This window comes from Oryx dammah, unplaced genomic scaffold, assembly GCF_014754425.2.
Source record: "Oryx dammah isolate SB20612 unplaced genomic scaffold, SCBI_Odam_1.1 HiC_scaffold_9, whole genome shotgun sequence".
Classification (NCBI taxonomy): domain Eukaryota; kingdom Metazoa; phylum Chordata; class Mammalia; order Artiodactyla; family Bovidae; genus Oryx; species Oryx dammah.
This window is the reverse complement of record NW_024070193.1, coordinates 2,452,862-2,473,470: the sequence shown is the minus strand read 5'-3', so window position 1 is coordinate 2,473,470 and position 20,609 is coordinate 2,452,862. Positions and strand designations below refer to the sequence as shown.

The 20,609-nt window shown below is 58.7% G+C and overlaps 1 protein-coding gene across 1 annotated transcript in view; it reads left to right on the top strand.

The window, feature by feature from the left end:
• The window catches only part of WNT7A (Wnt family member 7A), a 76,466-nt gene that overhangs the window by 10,785 nt on the left and 45,072 nt on the right, over window positions 1-20,609 (top strand). The window contains exon 3 of the mRNA XM_040247264.1: window positions 10,808-11,079. Coding sequence (XP_040103198.1) covers window positions 10,808-11,079 — 272 coding nt within the window. The remainder of the gene's footprint in view (window positions 1-10,807; window positions 11,080-20,609) is intronic.

The following is a 20,609-nucleotide window of genomic DNA, read 5'->3' as shown; positions in this document are numbered from 1 at the left end:
CTGGGGAGCACAGGTCTCTGGCCCTCCCCACCCCCACCTGCCGCTCTGGGGTGAAAAGGAGGGCTCCCCAGATGATCAGCTTGGGGCCTCAGCATGCTGTTCTCACTGCACTAGAGGCTCTGAGAAGTCCTGCAGAGAAGAGAGCACCTTGAGTAGGCTTCCCTGGGGGTCCCGTCTCTCCAGAGGCAGACACACACAGCCTTCCCAAAGCACGCAGTCAGGCTCATTGACAGTCTGCCGGAACTGCTCTTCTGAGGCACCCACCCCAGGAAACAGTGCTCTGGGGACCCCATAGATGGGCCATGCTCGTCCCAGGGCTTTCGGACTATCCACAAAAGTGTACTCACCCGCCCCCAAGCCCAGCATCCTTCCCCAAGGGCACAGCAGGGCCACGTCCCAGTGTCTGATGTGGACCGTGAGATCCATTCCAGCCAGCGCCACTCTCCAAAGTCCCTTAAATCAGCCACAACATTCGGAATACCTGGTTCTCTATACAAGTACAGGAAACGTTGCTGTGCGCGTGTAACATACGTACAGCAGGCAGAGTGAGCGTGCGCTGTGTGCAAAGGATTCGCACAGTATTTTTTCTCATATTTTTAAGATTCCACATATAAGTGAGGTCATGTAGTATTTGTCTTTCTCTGCCCTCACGGTCCATCCAGAATGTTGCAGATGGCAGGAGCCCCTTCTTTTTTTTGTGGCTGAGTAATATTCTGTTGTATGTATACACGTGTGTGTGTATTTGTGTATTTATGTATGTATATATATCTGGGCTTCCCTGGTGGCTCAGATGGGAAAGAATCTGCGTGCAATGCAGGAGACTCGAGTTTGATCCCTGGGTTGGCAGATCCCATAGAGAAGAGAACGGCAAGCCTCTCCAGTATTCTTTCCGGAATTTCATGGACAGAGGAGACTGGTGGGCTAGGTCCATAGGGTAGCAAAAGAGTCAGACACGACTAAGTGACTAACACCTTCGCTTCTTTTCATGTACACACGCACACACCTATATGTACATACATTTCCCTGTCCATTCGTCTGTCAATAGATGCTCAGGGTATTTGCATGTCTTGGCTAGAGTAAGTAATGAACTGTGATGAACTTGAGGGTGCAAATATCTTTGAGTTAGCACTTTCATTTTCTTTGGCTACATACTCAGAAGTAGAATTGCTATATGCTAGTTCTATTTTTAATTTTTTAAAAACACATTTATCTGTTTATTTGGCTGTGCCGGGCCTTAGTTACAGCATGATGCGGGGTCTCCAGCTGTGGTGTGTGAACGCTTAGTTGCGTCCCGTGGATCTGGTTCCCTGACCAGGGATGGAACCCGGGCCCTCTGTCTTGGGAGCACTGTGTCTTAGCTGCTGGACCACCAGGACGTGGTGTTTTTAGTTTTCCGAGGGCTCTCCACGCTCTTACGCCAGGTTACAGCCCCGCCGTCTGTACGGTATGTTAACTTTACTTCTGCTTCAGATGCATTTGGTTGAATTCGTGTGACTTAAGTGCTCGTGGGACTCCCCCGCCCCGTGTGTCCACCCAGTCATTCATTGGCCCCACAGATATTTACTGCAATCTTCCGTGTGATAAGTGGCTGATGAATCAGCCACCGGGCCTGCCCTTGGGGTACCCACCATCTGCTGGGGACAGACAGCAAAGTCAGGGCTGAAGTGTGCCCTAGGAGTCCTCTAGAAGAGGGCTGGGCACCGGGCCGATGGCCCTGGGCTGGAGAGTGGAAGGCTGCCCGCTGGGTCACCTAGAATGGGCCGCCACAACCCAGGAGAGGAAGGGTGTGGTGGGGAGGGGCAGTCACAGGAGGCCTGCACGTGTGGCCCCAGCAGAGTGACCTGGGCACCGGCTGGACGCTGGGGGACGGGGGTGGGCAGAGTGACCTGGGCACCGGCTGGACGCTGGGGGACGGCGGGGGCAGAGAGGGGCTGGAGACAGGGGTGGGGAAGGATTCTTCCCGCAGGGTCTGCCAGGGGATAGGGGTGGGGAGAGCTCTCTGAAGACCCTCTCTCCCCTGTGTCCGGGGAAAAGACAGGATGTGGGAACGATCAGATTCTTAGCACATATAGAAATCTGCTAGGAGTCCAGCATTATCGTCAACAGAGAAACGGTGATTTCCTGACATGCGCTCCTGGGGACGGCTGCATTCTTTTTCAAATACTCACGACCTCCTGTTTGGTACGCCCCTGCGGAATTTTTCCAGGGAAGGGCACTGGTGACCTAGGACTCAGGCGCTGGGGGCCACCCTCTTCTGCCTACCAGCCAGGCAACATGGATGTGTTTCTGGGCTTCTGCTCCCGTCCCAGTTCACTGCTTCTCCTCCTGAGTGGTCTAGAGCAGCTCGCCCCTCTCCCTGGGGTGCCCGGGCCTGGGAATCCGCAGGCCCTGCAGTGTCTCCATCTTTCCCCCATCTCGGGCTGGGCGGGTGGACGGAGCCCATGTCTGGTGAGCGGATGACCACTTGGAGGGGTGATTTGAAGACCTTTCCAGAGAGACACACAGAAGCAAGGGGCGGGCCAGCTCCACTTTCTCTCTGCCATTTCTTAACAATACGCCATCTTGCCAGAGCAAAAGACCTATTCTTTCTCTATTCTTGTTTAGAACGCAGCTAACAAAGGACTTTTTGTCTCGTGTGCATTTTTTTTTTTTTTCCGCAAGCTTCAGTTCATCCTGGGTTTTAGCTCTCCTGACACTATTCTTTGAGATGACTCTTTTGTTAAAACATTCTCTTGCCAGCTTTACTCGCACTCTCACACTCTCGCACGCCTTTACACGCACGTTCATTCATTCAACTGCTAAGGCGTCGCAGATGAGTAATCTGTGTCCTCTGTGTTGAACTCATCTTTGAATTCAACACAGAATAAGGATGGTGAAGGTGCTGAGCCACAAGCCACGGAGAGAATGTCAGGAAGGCCCCTCGGAGGGGACCCCTAGCTGCGCCTCGAGGGAGACGATAACCACAAACCCTCCTAGGAAGAGCTACTGCTTACCAACCCCTTCCAGGCGTGCTCTTGGTTTGGTGGCTGGTGCCTGGGCTTGTTTCATTTTCCTAACACCCTTAGGAGGCAGGTGCTTTATTATTCCCATTTCACAGAGGAGGAAACTGAGGCCTGCAGAGGTCAGACAACTCACCCCAGGCCCCACCCCCGGGAAGTGGAGCTGGCATGTCAACCCAGCTGGATCGGCACTCCCCCACCCCGGGCCCTGCTCTGTGACCACTGGGCAACGTGGCCTGTCACCAGGTCAGTGGGAGAGGAAGGGTATTTGCAAACTGAAGGCAGAAAGGCTTGGAGGAAGGAAGGAATGCCTTGAGCATTTCTTCTTTTCTCGTAAATGTATTTGTAATTAAACCATAGGAAGATATAGTACCCGTGTGTGTGTGAACTGCTCAGTCGTGTCCGACTCTGTGACCCCGTGGACTGTAGCCCACCAGGCTCCTCTGTCCATGGGACTCTCCAGGCAAGAATACTGGAGTGGGTTGCCAATTCCTTCTCCAGGGGATCTTCCCAACCCAGGAATTCCTGCATTCCAGACAGATTCTTTACCATCTGAGCGAGTATCCGTCAATTGTATGGCTATTTTGAATTAGATTCTGATACACCTATGGGCCAATTTACTGCATTGTAGGAGTATTTAAAAAAAAAAAAAAACCTCAGGTGTTTGAATAATCTTCTGCAGGTTTGTTGCTGGCCCTTGGCGAGCGGCAGCAGTGGGCTCCAGCCTTGCTCACTGGGAGGAGATGCTTGGTTGCAGTGGAGGCAGGAGAGAAGGGCGGAGGCTGGGACCGGAGATCAGCTCTATGGGCCCGACCCGTCAGCCGGGCTCAGCCAAGACACGTGCCCCTGAAGCCCCCACTCTTCCGTTCATCCAGGGGTCTCCCAGTTCCTCCGCTCGGAGACAGCCAGGTGTGGCATGCTGAGCCCAGAGAGGGCTGTGAACACCATGCCACGGGGCTGGCAGAGGCCACCTTTTTCCATCTGTATGTTTTCCAAATCATCATATATTTCGGCCGGTGTCACTGCAGATTGCTCACTCTCTGACCCATTGGCTTTAAATAGCAAAAGAGAGAAAAAAAAATACAGTGCACTTTGTGGTTTCCAGTAAGATACCGTAAATACACCCAGATAATATTCCGGTGCAAACCATTTGCAGTGGCTGCGCAGGGCGGTGGAATGGAATCTTTCGGGCAGGCTTGGACACCAGTTTATTTCCTCTGTCCCCGCCGGGATCATTACGGAGCTGGAATGCGGGGAGGGCGTCAGCCGGGCTCCCCGGGTTCATCTCCCTGATAACTCTAGTCTTTACGAAGAGCCTCCCAGGGAACTGGGCTTCTCTGAACACAGAGGTTTCGTTTCATCTTCAGGCCAGCTGGGTCATGTCCTCCGGGCGGTTCTCACTTCCCAGGCGGGGAAGCTGAGGCTGGGGAGCCAGAGTCCTTGCTGAGGGTCACCCCGCTGAGTAGGGAGCAGGTGGGAGTGACGAAGAGGCTCCATCATAGCCAAGTTCAGGGCTGAGGCCACCTGGGCTTCTGGCTGGAAAATCAGCTGCAGATGCTGGGGGCCTAGTGGAGGAGCCGGAGGCGGCAGCAAGGGCAGGACCCCTGCTGGTAGCCAGGAGACCCCGGTCCTAACCCTCGGGTCTCGCTGAGTCACTGGTGACCCTGGGCAAGTCTCCCGGCCTCTGTGAAGCTCCGGGTCCAGGAGGAACCTTGGGCTTTATGTCTGTGGCGCCGGGTACTTTTCTCTGGTTCTGAAGACAGAGGGCCCTCTGCCCGGGCCGGGCGGTGGGCCTGGCAGGATCTCCTCCCATGCCTGCTCCCACCACTGCCCTGCTGGGGCAGGGCTGCCTGACCCTGGTGGCCCGGGAGCCCTCTCTGCCTGTGCAGAAGCCCCGCCCTAGAGCGCCCTGCCCCTGTCATCTCCCTGTCCTACACTCTGCAGACCCCTGGGCTGCCTGAGCGAGGCGATCTTGCTGTCTATCCCCCCAGAAGGCAAGGTCTCGCCTGATCCCTCCTTCAGCTTCCTCAGCCCCTAGCATAGTAACCCCCACCCAGGAGGTGCTCAGGAAATAGCTGTGGAGTGGAGGAACAGGGCACTTGACTTGGTCGGGGGGCAAGGGGAGGCAAGGCGGATGGAGGCTCTTCCTCTGCTCAGGGACCGGGGTGGGGGGGGGGTGGTCAAGGCGAGAGGGGGCTGAGTCTGCCCCTGGAGGGGACGGTCAGTGGTGGCCAAGCCCACTGGCCCCACAAGGAAGAATCCGGAAAGAGCCTGGCCAGGGACTGGAGTGGGTGTCCTGCCATCAAGGCAGGAGAGAGGGTCAGACTCTGGGGCCAGCCTGACTGGGTTTGGGTCCTCGTCAGAGCACACCGTCTCTCTGGGCCTCAGTGTTCACATCTGTAAAATGGAGGTAACGACACTGCACACCTCATGGGGGGCCAGAATGAGGTGAGTCGATCTGCACTGAGCGTTTAGGAAAGAGCCTGGCGGACAGGAAGCACTTCATGACTTTGCTTTTCTTCTTACGAAGCGGGTGCCGGTGGGTTGCCACCTCGTCCCGTTTCTGCAACAGTAAAGCAGGCCCCCGAGGACACGTGTGTACGTGTGTCCAGGGAGACTCACACACAGCTTTGGGAAACTGCCTCACTGGAGGACCTTCCCCAGGCCGAGAGGGGTGGTCCCAGGAGCACGCAGGTGGTCGGGGTCGGGGGAGTCCTTCAAGGTGGCCTGTGACCTCCGTGTTGGCATCCTGGCTGCCCCTGGGCAAGTCTGCTCCCCGAGCCCCAGTTTCCCACAGACACAGTCAGGAACTGCTGTGCGCCTGGGCGGGCGGAGGGGGCGTGGGCGGTCAGCGTGTAAGGTGGCCTCTCACGCGGAGAGTCTGAGGGTTTAAGATTTTGGGATCCTTATCTACCTTCTTTCTGCCGTCAGCTCTGTTCTCAGCAGCCCATCCCATTTGAATGGGTCTCGTAAGTGATTTATTGATATTTTAACCGATAACCATTGAATGGCAGAAATAAAGGCATTTTGATTGGGGTCGATTGATGCCTTATGCCAAAGGAATCTCTCTCAACCCTGGGCTTGCCCACGCAGTGAGGAGCCAGGAAGGGAGGAGGGAGCCGGGACTGAGGAAGGACCCTGCCGACTGACCGGGGCCCGGAATCCCAGTCCGGGCTGGTTTGCTTCTCAGAGCCCTGGTGTCCTGCTCCTCGGTAATGGAGAATGGTGGGCGCCCACAGGGCCATTGGGAAACAGCCTCAAGTGTGGGTCTGGAACAGAGCAGGTGCTTCACCAAGGTCCCTTCGCTTCTAGCCTCTCCCTGCATCCCCCAAAGCCCCCAAACCCCAGGCCTTGGGCAGACTCTGTGCTGATGCCCTGAGTTGGGGGACGGGGAGGTCGTGCCAAACAGGCGCGGCCCATCCCTGCCCTGCACCTGCCGGGTCAGAGCCTCTCTGGACCCCAATCAGCTGAGTTCCCCACCCACAGCTGAGCAGAGCTCTTCCCCAAAGAGCTGAGCCAGTAATACGTGCTCAACGAAGCGCCCTCGGCTTTTGGCCACTGTTGGGAGCCTGCCTTCATTCATTCACTAAACAAATGACGTACTGAGCACCCACTCTGTGGCAGGCCGTCAGCACATGACACGGCGCTCCCTTGCAGGGGGTGAGGCTCAGAGGCAGCGGGAGTGGTCGGTGTGGCGTGCGCAACAGCCAGCGACGCGTCTGACGGCAGGAGGGCGATGGAGAACGTGGAAGGGGAGAAGTTTCACTCCGTTCCTCCTGGGAGGCCTGGGACTCCATCTGTTAAAATTATCATAATACTCGCCCCTGCTTATTCATGCGCCGGCCACGGGCCAGGTGGCTGAGACTCACAGATACAGAAATGGAGGTTCAGAGAGGCTCAGTGACTTGCCCAGGGTCACCCAGCTTCTGGCAGGGTGGAGCTGCTCGTTCATTCAGCCCTCCCTCACACACTGTCATGGCTGTCAACAGAGGGAGCCACACAGGCCGGGAACCCCGAGTCTGGCCAGGCAGCTGGATGCTGGGTCATCCCTACACACCGGCCTCTGCATGATGCGGCCGTGTCCTTCAGTGGTCCAGTGGCTAAGCGTCTGCCCTCCCAATGCAGGAGGCCTGGGTTTGATCCCTGGTCAGAGAACTAAGAGTTCGCATGCCACAGCTAAAGTTCCCGCATGCTTCAGCTGAAAGCCAGCACAGCCAAATACGTATCTTCTTTAAAGAAAGATCTTTAATAACAGTCACAGCGGCGGCAGCAACTGTTTACGGAACAGTCACTCCGTGCCGGGCGCAGTGAGTCAGCCTCCTGCCAGACCATGACTCACAGATGCTCTTACACCCATTTCACAGAGGGAGCAGTAGAGGCCTCCAGAGGTGAACAGGCTTGACAAGAGTTACACGGCCAGCCCCCTGCCCAGGGCAGCTTCCCTGGTGGTCAGTGAGGAAGGGGAAGTGGGGCGGGGAGTCCTAGTCTCACACTGGTGGGCAAGGTCTAGGTCAAGGTCAATGGCAGGAGTCAGCAGCGGCCCTTCCGCATCTGGAGCTGAGCAGCGGGTTCCTGGGTCCTGGGAGCTCAGAAGCTAAGAGTAATGGCCCCTTTATTTCCCAGGGGCCATGGGTGCAGAGGTGAGGGCCAGCTTGGGGGCGGGGGGAGAGGGGAGGCCATGGCCCATGATGGACTTCACCCTGGTCAGGCGGTGACCTTGAACTCTGTGCAGGGGCAGCCGCGCTTCTCCCACCCATCCGGGATGTGCTGGGGGACCCGATGGGAACGGAAGCCATCAGCACCGTTGTTGGGTTTGGGTAGGTGTCCTCCCTGAGCGTCTGGGTTGCCACGTGTTGCACAGGAGCCTCAGGGGCCTGGGACCCCGAGTGGGAGAGCCCCGCCTCCTATCTCCAGCCTCGCCCACTGTCCCCAGCCCCGCCCACTGTCCCCAGCCCTACTCCGCCCCAGGGATGAGCCTGGGGAGCAGGGCAAGTCTCAAGTGGCAGGCCAGGGCCCCACGCCGCCTCAATTTGCTGCTCTGCTCTGGGGCGGATAAACGAGACACAGTGTCCGTTCACCTGCCGAGGCCGCCAGCCAGGCCTCCGCACTTTGCAGTCATTTGGTCACCGGGGACAGCACCTGGTCTGCACAGCTCCGCTCTGCCGCCACACCGGTTGGGTGGCCTGAACGAGCCAGACTTTTCTCTCGGCCCCGGTTTCTTCAACAAATGAAGACTCCTTCTCCTTACCTCACAGCCTTCTCCTAAGGGACTGTTAACTAACATCATCAGTAGGAATTGTAATCAGTTTGATACCCGGGGTCACTTTCTCACGCGGGGCATCCCTGGTGGCTCAGCTGGTAAAGGGTCTGCCTGCAATGCAGGAGAGCTGGGTTTGAACCCTGGGTTGGGAAGACCCCCTGCAGAAAGAAATGGCAACGCACTGCAGTATTCTTGCAGAGGAGCCTGGTGGGCTGCAGTCCATGGGGTCTCAAAGAGTCGAGCTACTTTCCTTCTCATGCCAGGCTCTCTGCTAAATTCTTTGTTAATTCTGCCAAGTCCTCTCTCAACCTCCCTGACAAAGTGGGTGGTCGTTCTCCTATTTCGTAGTGGAGGCACTGGAGCACAGAGCAGTTAGGTGACCCGGCTGAGGTCACACAGCCAGAACGTGGCAGAACGGGGCTCTCCTCCCCGTCGTACTCTCTGTGTTCCCTCCACCTGGTGATTCTTTGCTGTCTGGGAAGTTCTGACCTTGCTGTCACCTGCCGGCTCCCGTGTGTTGTTTCCTTGTGGGTCTGGTGCTCGGTAGCATGAGCTGGAGCTTGAGCCTCAGGATGAGGAGGAACTTGTCTGTGTTGCGGTCACTCCTTGGCTGAGCTGGGGTTTGGACTCGAGTGTTAGGGCTCTGGAGCCCCTGTGTGAGCAGGGCTGCCGTGGAATGCCAGGGTCGGGCCGTGGCGCGGTGAAGCAGTGGGTCTGGCAGGTGGATAGGCCTCAGTGTCTGCAGGGTTGGCGGAGTGGGGGCCAGCGGGGGAAGGTGGCTGGGGGGCAGGGTGCTCATGTCCTGGCAGCCTGGCTGGAGGGCTGTGCAGTGAAGGTTGGGGAGGGGGGCGTGAGAAAAGGCCTGCTGGAGTCAGGCGACAGTGACCCGGGGCTTGAAGCATCTTGGGGGTTGCTGCCTCCTCCGCCTCCCCGGCCCCTACTTCAGCCACCACCCGCCTCCCAGACCCTGAAATGCTTCTCGGCCCCCAGGGCCTCTTCCTCCAGGGGCTTCCCTGACCCCCACCCATCCTGGCTCTGAGCGGCCACACCGCACGTGGGGCCTGGGTTCCTCTCCTTCCTGGGCAGTCGGTACTGCTCTCAGACCCAGAGGGGCCGGGAGGCTGAGTCACCAGCCTGAGGGACTCCCCCCGCTGGGTTCTGTCTCCTGCCCCCCAGCTATGCAGGACCCTTGCGCCCCACTGACCACCCCAGCACCCTCCTGCTGGGCCTGTGTACCTCCTTCTATGATGCCTCCAGCCGCCCTCCAGGCCAGGCCCCGTCTCCACGTAGCTGGGAAAGCATATGGGGAAGCAAACCCTCAGCGCTGGGTCTTGGCCTCCTCCCTGTAAGGTGGGGACCCCACCACAGTGCCTTTCTTGTGGGGACCCCAAGGAATAAGAAGTCAGAGTTTAGACCAGTGTCTGATGGTGGAGCCCGCATGCTACGCGATTGATTCAAGCCTGTGAGAGTGAATGGAGAGTGAGGACTTGATGCCACTTTGAGCAGGGTCCCTAGGACCCCGCTTCCTGATGCCAGCCTGTCCTGCTGTCCCAGTGGGCGGTCCCTCCCCCCACCCCCCCAGCCCTGATGTCCATGTCAGACGGAGGCTGAGGACGCAGGTCCCAGCCTTGTCTGCATATGCTCACAGTCTCGTGGGCTGGACCTCTGGACCGCAGGTGACCTGGGCGCAGCAGGAGCAAGACAGGAGCTGCTGCTCAGGCAGGTGCCGCAGGCCAGGTGAGCGCCCAGAGCTGCGGACAGACTCTAATCTCTCTCTCTCTTTTTAATCCTTACTTATATATTGACTGAAAATTTTGCTTTTATTATATTTGGTAGAGTTATTAAGCAGTTCTATTTTAACATTATTGTTCAAAAAATAACAATAAAATATATATTAAAGCGTAAGGATAAATTTGCACACCGCATTTTGCAAAAGGTCCTTTTATCAGTGACCTGAAGGCTCAAAGTGGCAAAGAGCCGTCACTCTCCGTTCACGTTCGCAGGCTTGACTCAATTTCATAGCAGGTGTTCTCCGCCGTCAGACACCGGTAATAAACTCTGATCTCTTGTTCCCTGGGGTCCCCACTTTATGGGGGGAGGCCGAGACCCAGGGAAGGGGTGGTGGCGGCTGAAAGTGACAGAACAGAGACTGATGTTCTGGGGTTGCGGCCCAGGCCTGTGGGTCCAGAGCCTTTGCACACTGCGGGTGTTCAAAGTGCAGCTTGACGGTTGCCAGGGCCTCTGTGTGTGTGTGTGCACGCGTGCACGCAGCCACATCAGCGTGGAGAGTAGGTGGTAATCGGTATGCTGGGGGTCCCTCCTCTGACATCACAGGGGCCAAGCAGCTAGGTGCCCCCCTCCTCTGCTGCCCCATCCACTCCCCAGGGCGTTCAGTGACTGGGGATTGAATGGGGGTGCACATGATGGAGGCTCTGGGGGCCAGGGACGGGTGCTGGGTTGGTCTTGGTGGACCCCAGCAGAGCTCAGCCTGTCTCCTCACCCCGGACGCCCGGACCTGAGCCCAGTGTTTCCGCTCTTGTCCCCGCAGGGAGCCGGGAGGCCGCCTTCACCTACGCCATCATCGCCGCGGGCGTGGCCCATGCCATCACGGCGGCCTGCACCCAGGGCAACCTGAGCGACTGCGGCTGCGACAAGGAGAAGCAGGGCCAGTACCACCAGGACGAGGGCTGGAAGTGGGGTGGCTGCTCTGCCGACATCCGCTATGGCATCGGCTTCGCCAAGGTCTTTGTGGATGCCCGTGAGATCAAGCAGAACGCCCGGACCCTCATGAACTTACACAATAACGAGGCAGGCCGGAAGGTAGGCAGCCAGGGAGGGGAGCCGGGCGGCTCTGGCGCAGGTGCCGCGAAACGGCTTCTTCGTCCACGGCTGGGGTTGGCGGTCTGGCGATGGGGCACAGGGCTCTGTCCTTAGCCTGGTTCGGCTGGAGTCCATTGTTGATTCACTGCCGGTTGGGGGTCCTGCATGGAATGATGCTTGTCAGTTACCGACAAGGCTGAGTAATCGTGTCCCTGTTAGAACACTGGAACTCAGCAAGATGGGATGAGGGGTGGATATGAACCCTAGTCCTGGGATCGACAAAATCAGCTGTAAAAACTCCGATTGTGGGCCTCGGGGGCCTCGGGAGTCGAGGTGAGTTCAGTAGAATTCATCCCCCTGGGGTGCATGCCAGGGCTGGTAACACGTCCTTGGTCAGCTTAACCAAGGTCTGGAGCAAAAGGATGGAGGGGGCCACCCCCTCTTCACTGTCTCCTCACGCCCTCCGAGAGTCTGGGCTCAGCTTGGAAGACGTTCTGGGGTGTCCCAGAGTGGCCGCCGCCTCTGGCTTTAGACCCAGATATTCATGCACAGGCACTTCATTTTTTTCTGTTTGTTTTTAAAACTGGTTGTCACCAGTGACTCTTGAAAAATGTGCAAGAGGGAAAAGAGAAAGAAGGTTACTCCAGGGGCTCAAACACATGTCCTGGCGAGGGGTCCTGGCGAGGGGGCCTGGTGCGGCCCGTTTGGTTGCCAGGGCGCCTTGCTTTGCTCGAGCATGTCTGGGGGCTAGCAGTCTTCTCCCTTCGTCCTCATGGCATCCCTGTGAACGGTAGCACTGCCACCCCATTTTGCAGATGAAGAGACTGAGGCGCAGAGGGGTTGACTGACATGCTATTCAGGGTCAAAGCCAGAATGTGGAGCCTGGAGTCTGGCTGGCGGGCTGGCGTCCTCTGCGCTGCGTGGCCTGGCAGTGGCCCCAGGTTCTGACCATGACTCTTGTTGCTCTCTTCCTCCCGGGAAGGAAGCAGGGCTGGCGGGAGTGTCCTCAGTCCAGGGAGAGGGCAGGGGAGCCCTTCCCAGGGCCTGGCACATGGCTGGCCCTCAGCACAAGGTGGGTGTGACCGCAGACAGTGCGTACGTGTGGTGTAGGAGGGAGCCGTCTGGTACCGATGTTGGGGGTGGCCCGCCCATCTCAGAGGGGAGCTGGGCTCCCTGCAGGTGGACGAGGAAGAGGCCCCAGCAGCCGTCTGTCCCTCCCGCTGTGTCATGGTGAGTCCTGGCTGGCCATGGTGAGTCACCGGGCAGGTGCTCGGCTGGTCTGTACCTGGTGATGATGGTGGGGTGGAGGGTTGGCCTAAAGGCCCTGCCGGTCCAGCCCTGTGCCGGGAGTGCCTGCCCAGGGCAGTCTGTCCCTCCCACTTGCTACGGTCGGAGCACTTCTTAGGGCTGAGGTCACAGGTCACGGGCTCCCTCCTAACCTTGAAGCTCCCATCCCTGGGGGTGGACAGCAGAAGGCAAAGTGGCTTCCCTCCACCCCATGTTTCCTCCCTTGTGGCTTCCTGGTCCGGCCACAGTGAGGGCAAAAGGAGAGAGCGCCTGGCAGGGCCATGCACGTCAGGCGGGAGACGGTTCCCTGAGCCGCCAGCTCCAGCAGGTGAGACGGCCGTGCGTGCTCTTCAGAGCGGCTCTGGGGTGAGGCAGTAGATGGGAGCTGTCTGACATCATGAGATCAACCTCAGGGGGCTTCCTGGAGTAGGTGGACCCCAGGAAGCGAGTGAGGTTAGGCTCAGTGGAGAAGAGAGATGGAGGCAAGCCAGGTCTCGTGGGGAGATGTCATGGTCAAAGGCCCAGAGGAGGGGACTTGGGGTCAGCTCAGGGGCCCAGTCTGGCTGGTCGGTGGGTCCCTGAGGGGGTAACAGCGGCCGGGAGGGTGCGTGGTCGCCTTGCAGGCTGGGGAGGTGAGAGCAGTGGGTTTCCTCCCGGAGCTGCTCCGCCCTCACTGCACAGCTCCGCTGTGCCCCCTTTCAGCCCCTTCCTAGCCGTTTCCCGGATGGTGCCTCGTTCCAGGGCCTCTCCCCCTCCCAGACCCCAGGCTTGATGAGGACAGAGACCTCATATGGCACATTCTCAGCTGCACCCCAGGGCCTGGTGGACAGAGGTGCTCTGTGTCCATGTGGCCTGACGGGGTGGGTCCTCGACGGCCCCTGGGGAGCCCCTGATGGTTCTGGAGCAGGGAGGGCGGAATCACAGAGACGGGGGCCGTGGCTGGGGTCCGGAGTGGGATCTGGGCATCTTGGCGGAGTGCAGGTTGGGCCTGACTTGACGCTTTTGAGCAGGAATGGTTGTCCCAGCTCAGGGGTGTCCCCTGCACCCCCACATCCCCCGCTCCACCATCGCCCAGCTCCACCCTGGTTTGAGAGGACACTTGAGGGTGGCTTCCTGGATGGCCATTCAGCCAGACGCTGTATTTTCCAGAGCAAAGAGGTAGAATCTGGGGTTCCCCAGCACACACGATCAACCACCAGCGCAGCCACTTTGTGGTTTGGGGGTGCAAGCAGAGGCCCGGAAGCAGGTCCTGATTAGCCTTCAGCTACCCGGGGCAGTGCCCACGCCACTCGGTCGGAGCATGGCAGGAAGAGGGTCTCCCTGCCGGGCATCTCAGTGCCAGAACCGAGGCACCCCAAGTGCCCGGACCCAGATCCCAGCAGCCAGGAGCAGGGCCTAGCCGCGGGCAGCCGAGGCTCAGCCTGGGGCCCACCCCTCTGGGGGCCTCAGTGTCCTCATCTATCACACAGCACGATGAGCCTCCGTTTATTCTGGGGCCTGGCGAGGGCGCAGTTGGGGGACCCCCAGGACCCTGCAGCCTGCAGGCATGGGACCCCGCGCCAGAGACTCTGCCCACCCCAGGCTTCCGTGGGCCGCAGGTGCGGTGGAGCTGGGGGTCTTGGTGAGCATCTTGGAAGGAGGCGCAGATGTGTTTATCGCCGGCTCCCTCCCCCTGCTGAGAGGAGACAAGACTCAACCTGACCACAGGGCTCTGGGCTTGCTGGCAGCCGGCACGAGAGAACGGGGGGAGGGGGATGCAGTGTGCGTCCCGGGGGCCGGGACAGTGGCAGACCCCACGAGGGGTGGCCCTGGGGCTGCAGGGGCGCCCCCGACCCAGCTGACTGATGATGAATAACACGGGGAGATCACCCTGTCTCCAGTTTGCTCCGGGGGGCGCTGAGCCAGGCTATCACCTGCAGATGTGTCCGAGGGGCTGTGCTGGGTGGGGGGTGGGCACCCCTGCAGCCCATGACCTGCTGTCTCGAGCAGTCGTGTGGTCAGCAGTGTTGAGTCCGAGGGGTCAGGTGAGAAGACAGAGCCGGCAGACCCTCTGGAGATGTGATGCTCCAAGCAGAGTCGCTACTGGAATTTTGTAATCTTTGTGCAGTCGCCAAGTCGTGTCCAAACCTCTGTGACCCCACGGACTGCAGCCCGCCAGGCTTCCCTGCCCTTCACCATCTCCCGGAGTTCACTCAAACTCATGTCCATTGAGTTGGTGATGCCATCCAACCATCTCATCCTCTGTCGTCCCCTTCTCCTCCTGCCTTCAGTCTTTCTCAGCACCAGGACACATATTTTGGAATTTTAGGGTCACTGTATTTTGGGGTTGAAATCACAGACTTGTTGAGGTTGGGGCTGTAGAATGTTAATGTTTACACTCTCACACTTTGGGTTTGAAATCAAGGTCTTTGGGAGGGAGAGAGGCATCCGAAGCGGTGGGTTGGAATCTCTGGATGGTGTTGGGATCTTTGTGGCTTTGCGTCATCTCTTTCCCACCTTTGGGGCAGTGAGGGGATGAGCTCACCACTCCTTTTGCCCTCAAGGTGCTGAGTCTGTTGAGAGAGGCGGGAAGAGGAGCAAAAGCGATAATTCAGGACTGAACGGTGCAGGAGAGACACAGTTGTTCGGGAGGCTCGCAAGGGCTCAGAGGCGGGAGCAGTTTCTTCTTGGAGAAGTCCGGACACCTCTGGGGCAAAAAGGAGGGACCCTTGAGCAGGGCTTTGAGGGATACGTAAGAGTTCTCCACGTGGACAAGGCAGGCGGGAGGGAGGGAGTTCAGGGAGAAGTCACGGCCGCTGAAAAGCATGGTGTTGGTCACTCAGGCGTGTCTGACTCTGTGTGACCCCCTGGACTGTAGCCCCCAAGGCTCTCCTGTCCGTGGGATTCTCCAGGCAAGAATACTGGAGTGGGTTGCCATGCCCTCCTCTGGGGATCTTCCTGACCCAGGGATTGAACCCAGGTCTTCTGAGTTGCAGGCAGATTCTTTACCATTTCAGCCGCCAGGAAAGCTCTACAGGGGTGTGAAGTCCTCCAAAAGTATGGGCCCTTGGGGCAGACTACATATACGTGGGGAGAGGGGCCTGTGGGTGACGGGGCTGCAGAGGGCGCTGGGGTCAAGTGCAGGCCCAGGAGAAAGCGTCCCCCTTGGGCTGGTGGTTCTTGCAGAGGCTTTGCAGGAGGGGTGCCGGGGGCAGGTCTCTGGGACCAGGTGGGGAGCAGAGTGCAGGGGGCGGGGTGGCAGCAGGTGCCCCAGCCCTGCAGGGCCCATGGGCGGGTAGGGGGCACTGCCGTTTAGGGGCTGGGGTGGGCGGGAACCCAGCTCGGGTTGCATCTGGGGTGGATGAGAGGGAGCCCCCCTCCCTGCAGTCAGGCCCTGGGGCGGGGGGAGACTGGACATGAGGGGCGAAGGTTATGAGGGTGCACTTGGGCTTGGGAGTTGGGGGCCCCACGAGCCCAGGTGGGGAAGCCCAGGGACCACGAGTGCCTGGAGGGAGGTTCTGGTTGGAGCCACTTCTGGGAGCCACCAACTGGAGGTGAGAGCCGACGCCCTGGGGTTTTAGCAGGACAGGCTAGCCTGAAGATTATACTGGGAAGGCCCAGAGCCGGGCTCAGCCCTGGGGAAACGGGCACTGGGGCCGGAGCGTATGGGCCGCAGAAGATGGGGAGGTTGGCCTTGTGGATGGTCCCTGATGGCTGCGCTTGGAGCCAGCTTTCTGCTGGGGGCCTGGGGGTCAGTCTCTGCGCCTCCGTGACACTCCTGGACCGGGCCAGGTGTGCGTTCGAGGCCTCCCGGGACACTAAGCGCCACGCGTGCAGGGGAGCTCTGGGGGCCCTTCCTGGGCAGGTGGTGCCTGAGCCCCGAGAAGGCAGCCCTGGGGATGGGGGCCCAGCCAGGATGGGGCTGGCCCCGCTGGAATGTGCTGCTTGCTCCAAGGGAGGTGAGCTCAGGGAGATGGAATTCCACCCGAACGGGAGTCACCTCCCAGTCCCTGCCCAGCCCCTGCCCGCCGAGGGTGCCGGTCTTGTCCCTTCCTGCCCTGCCCCGTCTGGTCTGGGTGCTCCCAGGAGCGGGCTTCCCACCCTGCCCTGAGGCCCGGGAGTCAGGGGACGGCAGGGCGCTGGCCTCGGGTGGCTGGGGCGGGGCCCAGATAAGGCTGCTCAGCTATGCTCCCCTCTGCTGTCCTGAGGGCCACTTGCATATTTGATCGGATGGAGTGGTCAGGTGGCACGCTGAGGGCCCGAGCCCAGCCAGGTCCCGCCTGCCCCGGAGCTGGCTGGCCACTCAGGCTGGGCTCTGGGGAGGCCTCCGAGGGCCTCCGTGTCCTTCCCGGCTCCGGGTCTGGTGCCCGTGTGGGTTCTTCCGTTTCCAGATATGACAGCTTCCAGCTGGAACTTGAGGGAGGTGGAACAAGGGTGGCTGTGGGCAAACCCCGACCCTCCAGGCCTTCCATGTCCTCCGTGGCGGGACCTTGAGTGTCAGAAGGGTCTTCTAGTTCTGACATGAGGGGATGGGAGGAGTACAAGGTGCTTGGGACCGACTGGACACCAGCCGTGTCCCCAGCCGTATGCTCCGGGAGTCCACCAAGCTTGTGTTCCTGCCGCAGGGCCTTTGCACGTGCTGTTTCCCCGGTCTGGAATGCCCTTCCCTCAAAAGTCTGCATAGCTAATCCCTGCTGGGCTCTGCTCAGAGGTCCCCTTCCCAGGGAACCCCTCCCGGACTTTCCACCTGTCTGGCTACCTCTGCTCTGTTCAGTGTCCTGCTTTATTTTCTTGTGAAGTCATCTAATTCACACAGCTCTTTATGTCTCTGCTCGCGGCTTCCCTGAATGGCTCAGCGGGTAAAGAATCTGCCTGCAGTGCAGGAGACACAGGAGACGTGGGTTCGATCCCCTGGGTCAGGAAGATCCCCCGGAGGAGGAAATGGCAACCCACGCCAGTATTCTTGCCTGAAAAATCCTCTGGACAGAGGAGCCTGGCGGGCTATGGTCCAGAGGTGTGCAAAGAGTTGGACACGACTGAGTGGCTAAGCACACACTTAGTGTCTCTGTCCCCTGTCTCCTCCCACTACAACATCAGCACCGCAATGGCTGGGGCGGCCTGAGTTTGCAGCTGTCTCCTCCGTGCCTAGAACGGGGCCTGGCACACAGTAAGTGCTCAGGCAGTATTTGTGGACTGAGGAGTGATGTGCCAGGCGTCTCCTCTCACCCGGGGGGATTCCCCAGATAAAGAACAGGCTTCCCAGTCCAATTCGAGATAATGAAGGGTTTTTTAGTACAAATGTGTCTCCAATGTTGTGTGGGGCATACTTAGAGCAAACATGTATTCATTGCGTATCTCACAGTAAAACTTCAATGGATTTCTTGCATTTTTACATTAAAGTGTTTATGTTGAGACGTCAACCCACGTGCGGTTGTAAGAATTCAGAAGGCTCCCGCGTGCCCTTTGCTCGGTGTTCCCCGGCAGCTCGTAAGGTTAACACGGCTTCCCAGCCAGGTGTGGGTCGGCACAATCAGGACACGGAACGTTGCAAGGCGAGGATTCCTGGGCTTCCCTCCGGCAGCCGGAGCTGCTTCCCGCCCTGCCTGTGCCCTCCTCAGCCCTTGCTGTTCAGTCATGTCCCTGTCTTTGCCACAGACAAAGAGTGGTCTGCAGCACGCCAGCCTCCCCGTCCTCCACTGTCTTCCAGAGTTTGCTCAAGCTCACGTCCGTGGAGTCTGTGACGCCATCCAACCATCTCATCTTCTGTCTTCCTCTTCTCCTCCCGCCTTCAATCTTTCCCAGCATCAGGGTCTTTTCCAGTGAGTCAGCTCTTCGCATGAGGTGGCCAAAGTATTAGAGCTTCAGCTTTAGCATCAGTCTTTCCAATGAACACCCAGGACTGATCTCCTTCAGAATGGACTGGTTGGATCTCCTTGCAGTCCAAGGGACTCTCAAGAGTCTTCTCCAGCACCACAGTTCGAAAGCATCAATTCTTCGGTGCTCAGCCTTCTTTATGGCCTTCCCAGCCCCTGGCAGCCACTAATCTCTTGTCCATTTCCACATTCTATCATTTCAAGGTTGTTATAGAAATGGAGTTGCACAGTAGGTAACCAGTTGGGATTGTTTTTTTTTCGCTCAGCATAATCACCTCATGATTCATTCAACTTGTTGTGTGGATGGAGAGTTTGTTCCTATGATGGAGTGTGGTTTCACGGTCTGGAACCCTTCCCCCATTAAAGGCTGTCTGGTAGTTTCTGGGCAGGGGCTGTGGCACACAAGGCCGCTGTGAACACTGGTGGACAGGCGTTGGTGAGAACACACGGCTACAGGCCTCTGGGGGTCAGTGCCGTAGCGGAGTGTTGAGCTTTGTGAGTAAGGGCTACTCTCGCAGAGCGGCTGTGTGGTCCTAGGTGGCCGCCAGCACTGTGCCAGGGAGCCTGTTTCACTGCATCTTCTCCGGCACTGGGGGTTATCACTGGCGTTCGGTTTTGCCGTTTGAGAGGTGTGTGCAGTTCCTCACTGTGGTTTTAACGACCGTTTCCCTCGTCGCTAGTGACATGGACCATCTTTCCACGTGTGTATTTGCCAAATGAACATCCTCTCCCAGGGAATGTCTCTTCGTGCCTTATGCCCATTTTCTGATTCGATTAGGTTTTTTGCTGCTGAGTTTTGAGAATTGCTTGTATGTTCTGGATGCTAATCTTCTGTCAGACACACGGTTTGCGGTGCCCCCTGCTGTGGTTTATGCTTGTCCTTTCCTCCTTTTCGTAGATGCTTTTGCAGAGCAGGAGTTTTTAATAAGGTCTAATTTATCAGTTCTCCCATCTACGAATAGTGCTTTTCTGCGGAGAACTCTCTGCTGAGCCCTCGGTCCCGAAAATTTTACCGTGTTTTTTTTTTTTCTCTAAAAGCTTTGTAGTTTTACATTTGAATCTGCCTTTTGAGGGGCCTTCCCTGGGGGACTCAGATGGTGAAGAATCTGCCTTGCAGCGCAGGAGACCCGGGTTCGATCCCTGGGTCGGGAAGACCCCCTGGAGAAGGGAATGACTACCCTCTCCAGGTTTCTAGCCTGGGGAATCCCATGGACAGAGGAGCCTGGCAGGCTACAGTCCATGGGGTCGCAGAGAGTCGGACACGACTGAGTGACTTAACATACACACATAGCTTTAAATATCTTTCTAACGTATCTGTTACAAAGTAAAACTCAAAAACCGAAGCCCCTACTCTGGTCCCCAGCCTCTACTGCCCTGGTCTCCAGACGGTGCTGAGAACTGTGCCCATTTAATAGATGGGAGACGGTTCCCATCACAGAGACCCTGCGCCCAGGCCCAGCTCCCAGCTCAGCCCCCACTTGCTGTGTCAACCCCTCCCCACCCTGTGACCAGCCAAAGTAGGGGGTGGGCTAGACAGGGTGCTGCCATGGGCTGAGAGGTCCTCGAGGACAGCCTTCTGGGATGGCCAGGCTGGGATGTACAGGCCCAGAGGAAGGAGTCGGGCAGGTCCAGAGCGGAAGCTGCGAGGAGGGGCTGGAGCGGAGCTCGGAGGGGGCCCGGGGGTGGATGCCCGGAAGGCCTGAGGGCTTTTTTCCAGTTCTCTGTGGTGACACAGCGGGGGCAGGGCACAGCCAGATCCAGTGGGTGCTGCTGCTGCGGCGATAGCAGTGGGAGGGGCAGGGAGGTGGTGCGGGGCGGGGGCAGCCCCAGCCCTTCCCCAGAGGAGGGAGACGTCTCCAGGCCCCCAGCTCCGCGGGGCCTGGTCCTCAGCACCCCGCTTAGCCCTGGGGTGCTGAGACCCCCTCCCAGCCCAGTCTGGGTGGGCACAGGCAGGCCCAGAGGTATTGGGAGGAGCTTAGGACCTCAGCCTGAGGCGGGTGACCTCTGGGAGGCTGTCACTGTCCCCCGGTCAGTGAGGGGCCTGGGGTGGGGGCGTAGGGAGGCCAGGAGGCAGGACCACAGGGCAGAGGAGGCTGGGAAGAGGCTGCCGGTTGCAGCTCTGATGATGGGATGAGCCAGAGGGCAGGTGCCTGGTTGCTGGGAGAAGGTGGGGGCCGGTTCCGTGTTCTCACCAACATCATCCCCACGGGTCCTGTGAGGGTCTCATTCTCCATTGTCATCTCCATCTTACAAATGGGGAAACGGGCCCAGAGAGGTCAAGACACAACCCAGGCCACACAGCAGGCAGGCGCTGCCTTGGCTCTGGATCCGGCTCTTAACCTCTGACAGCTTCTCCTGCCCCAGGACCTCTTGGACCTAGACACGTTTCTC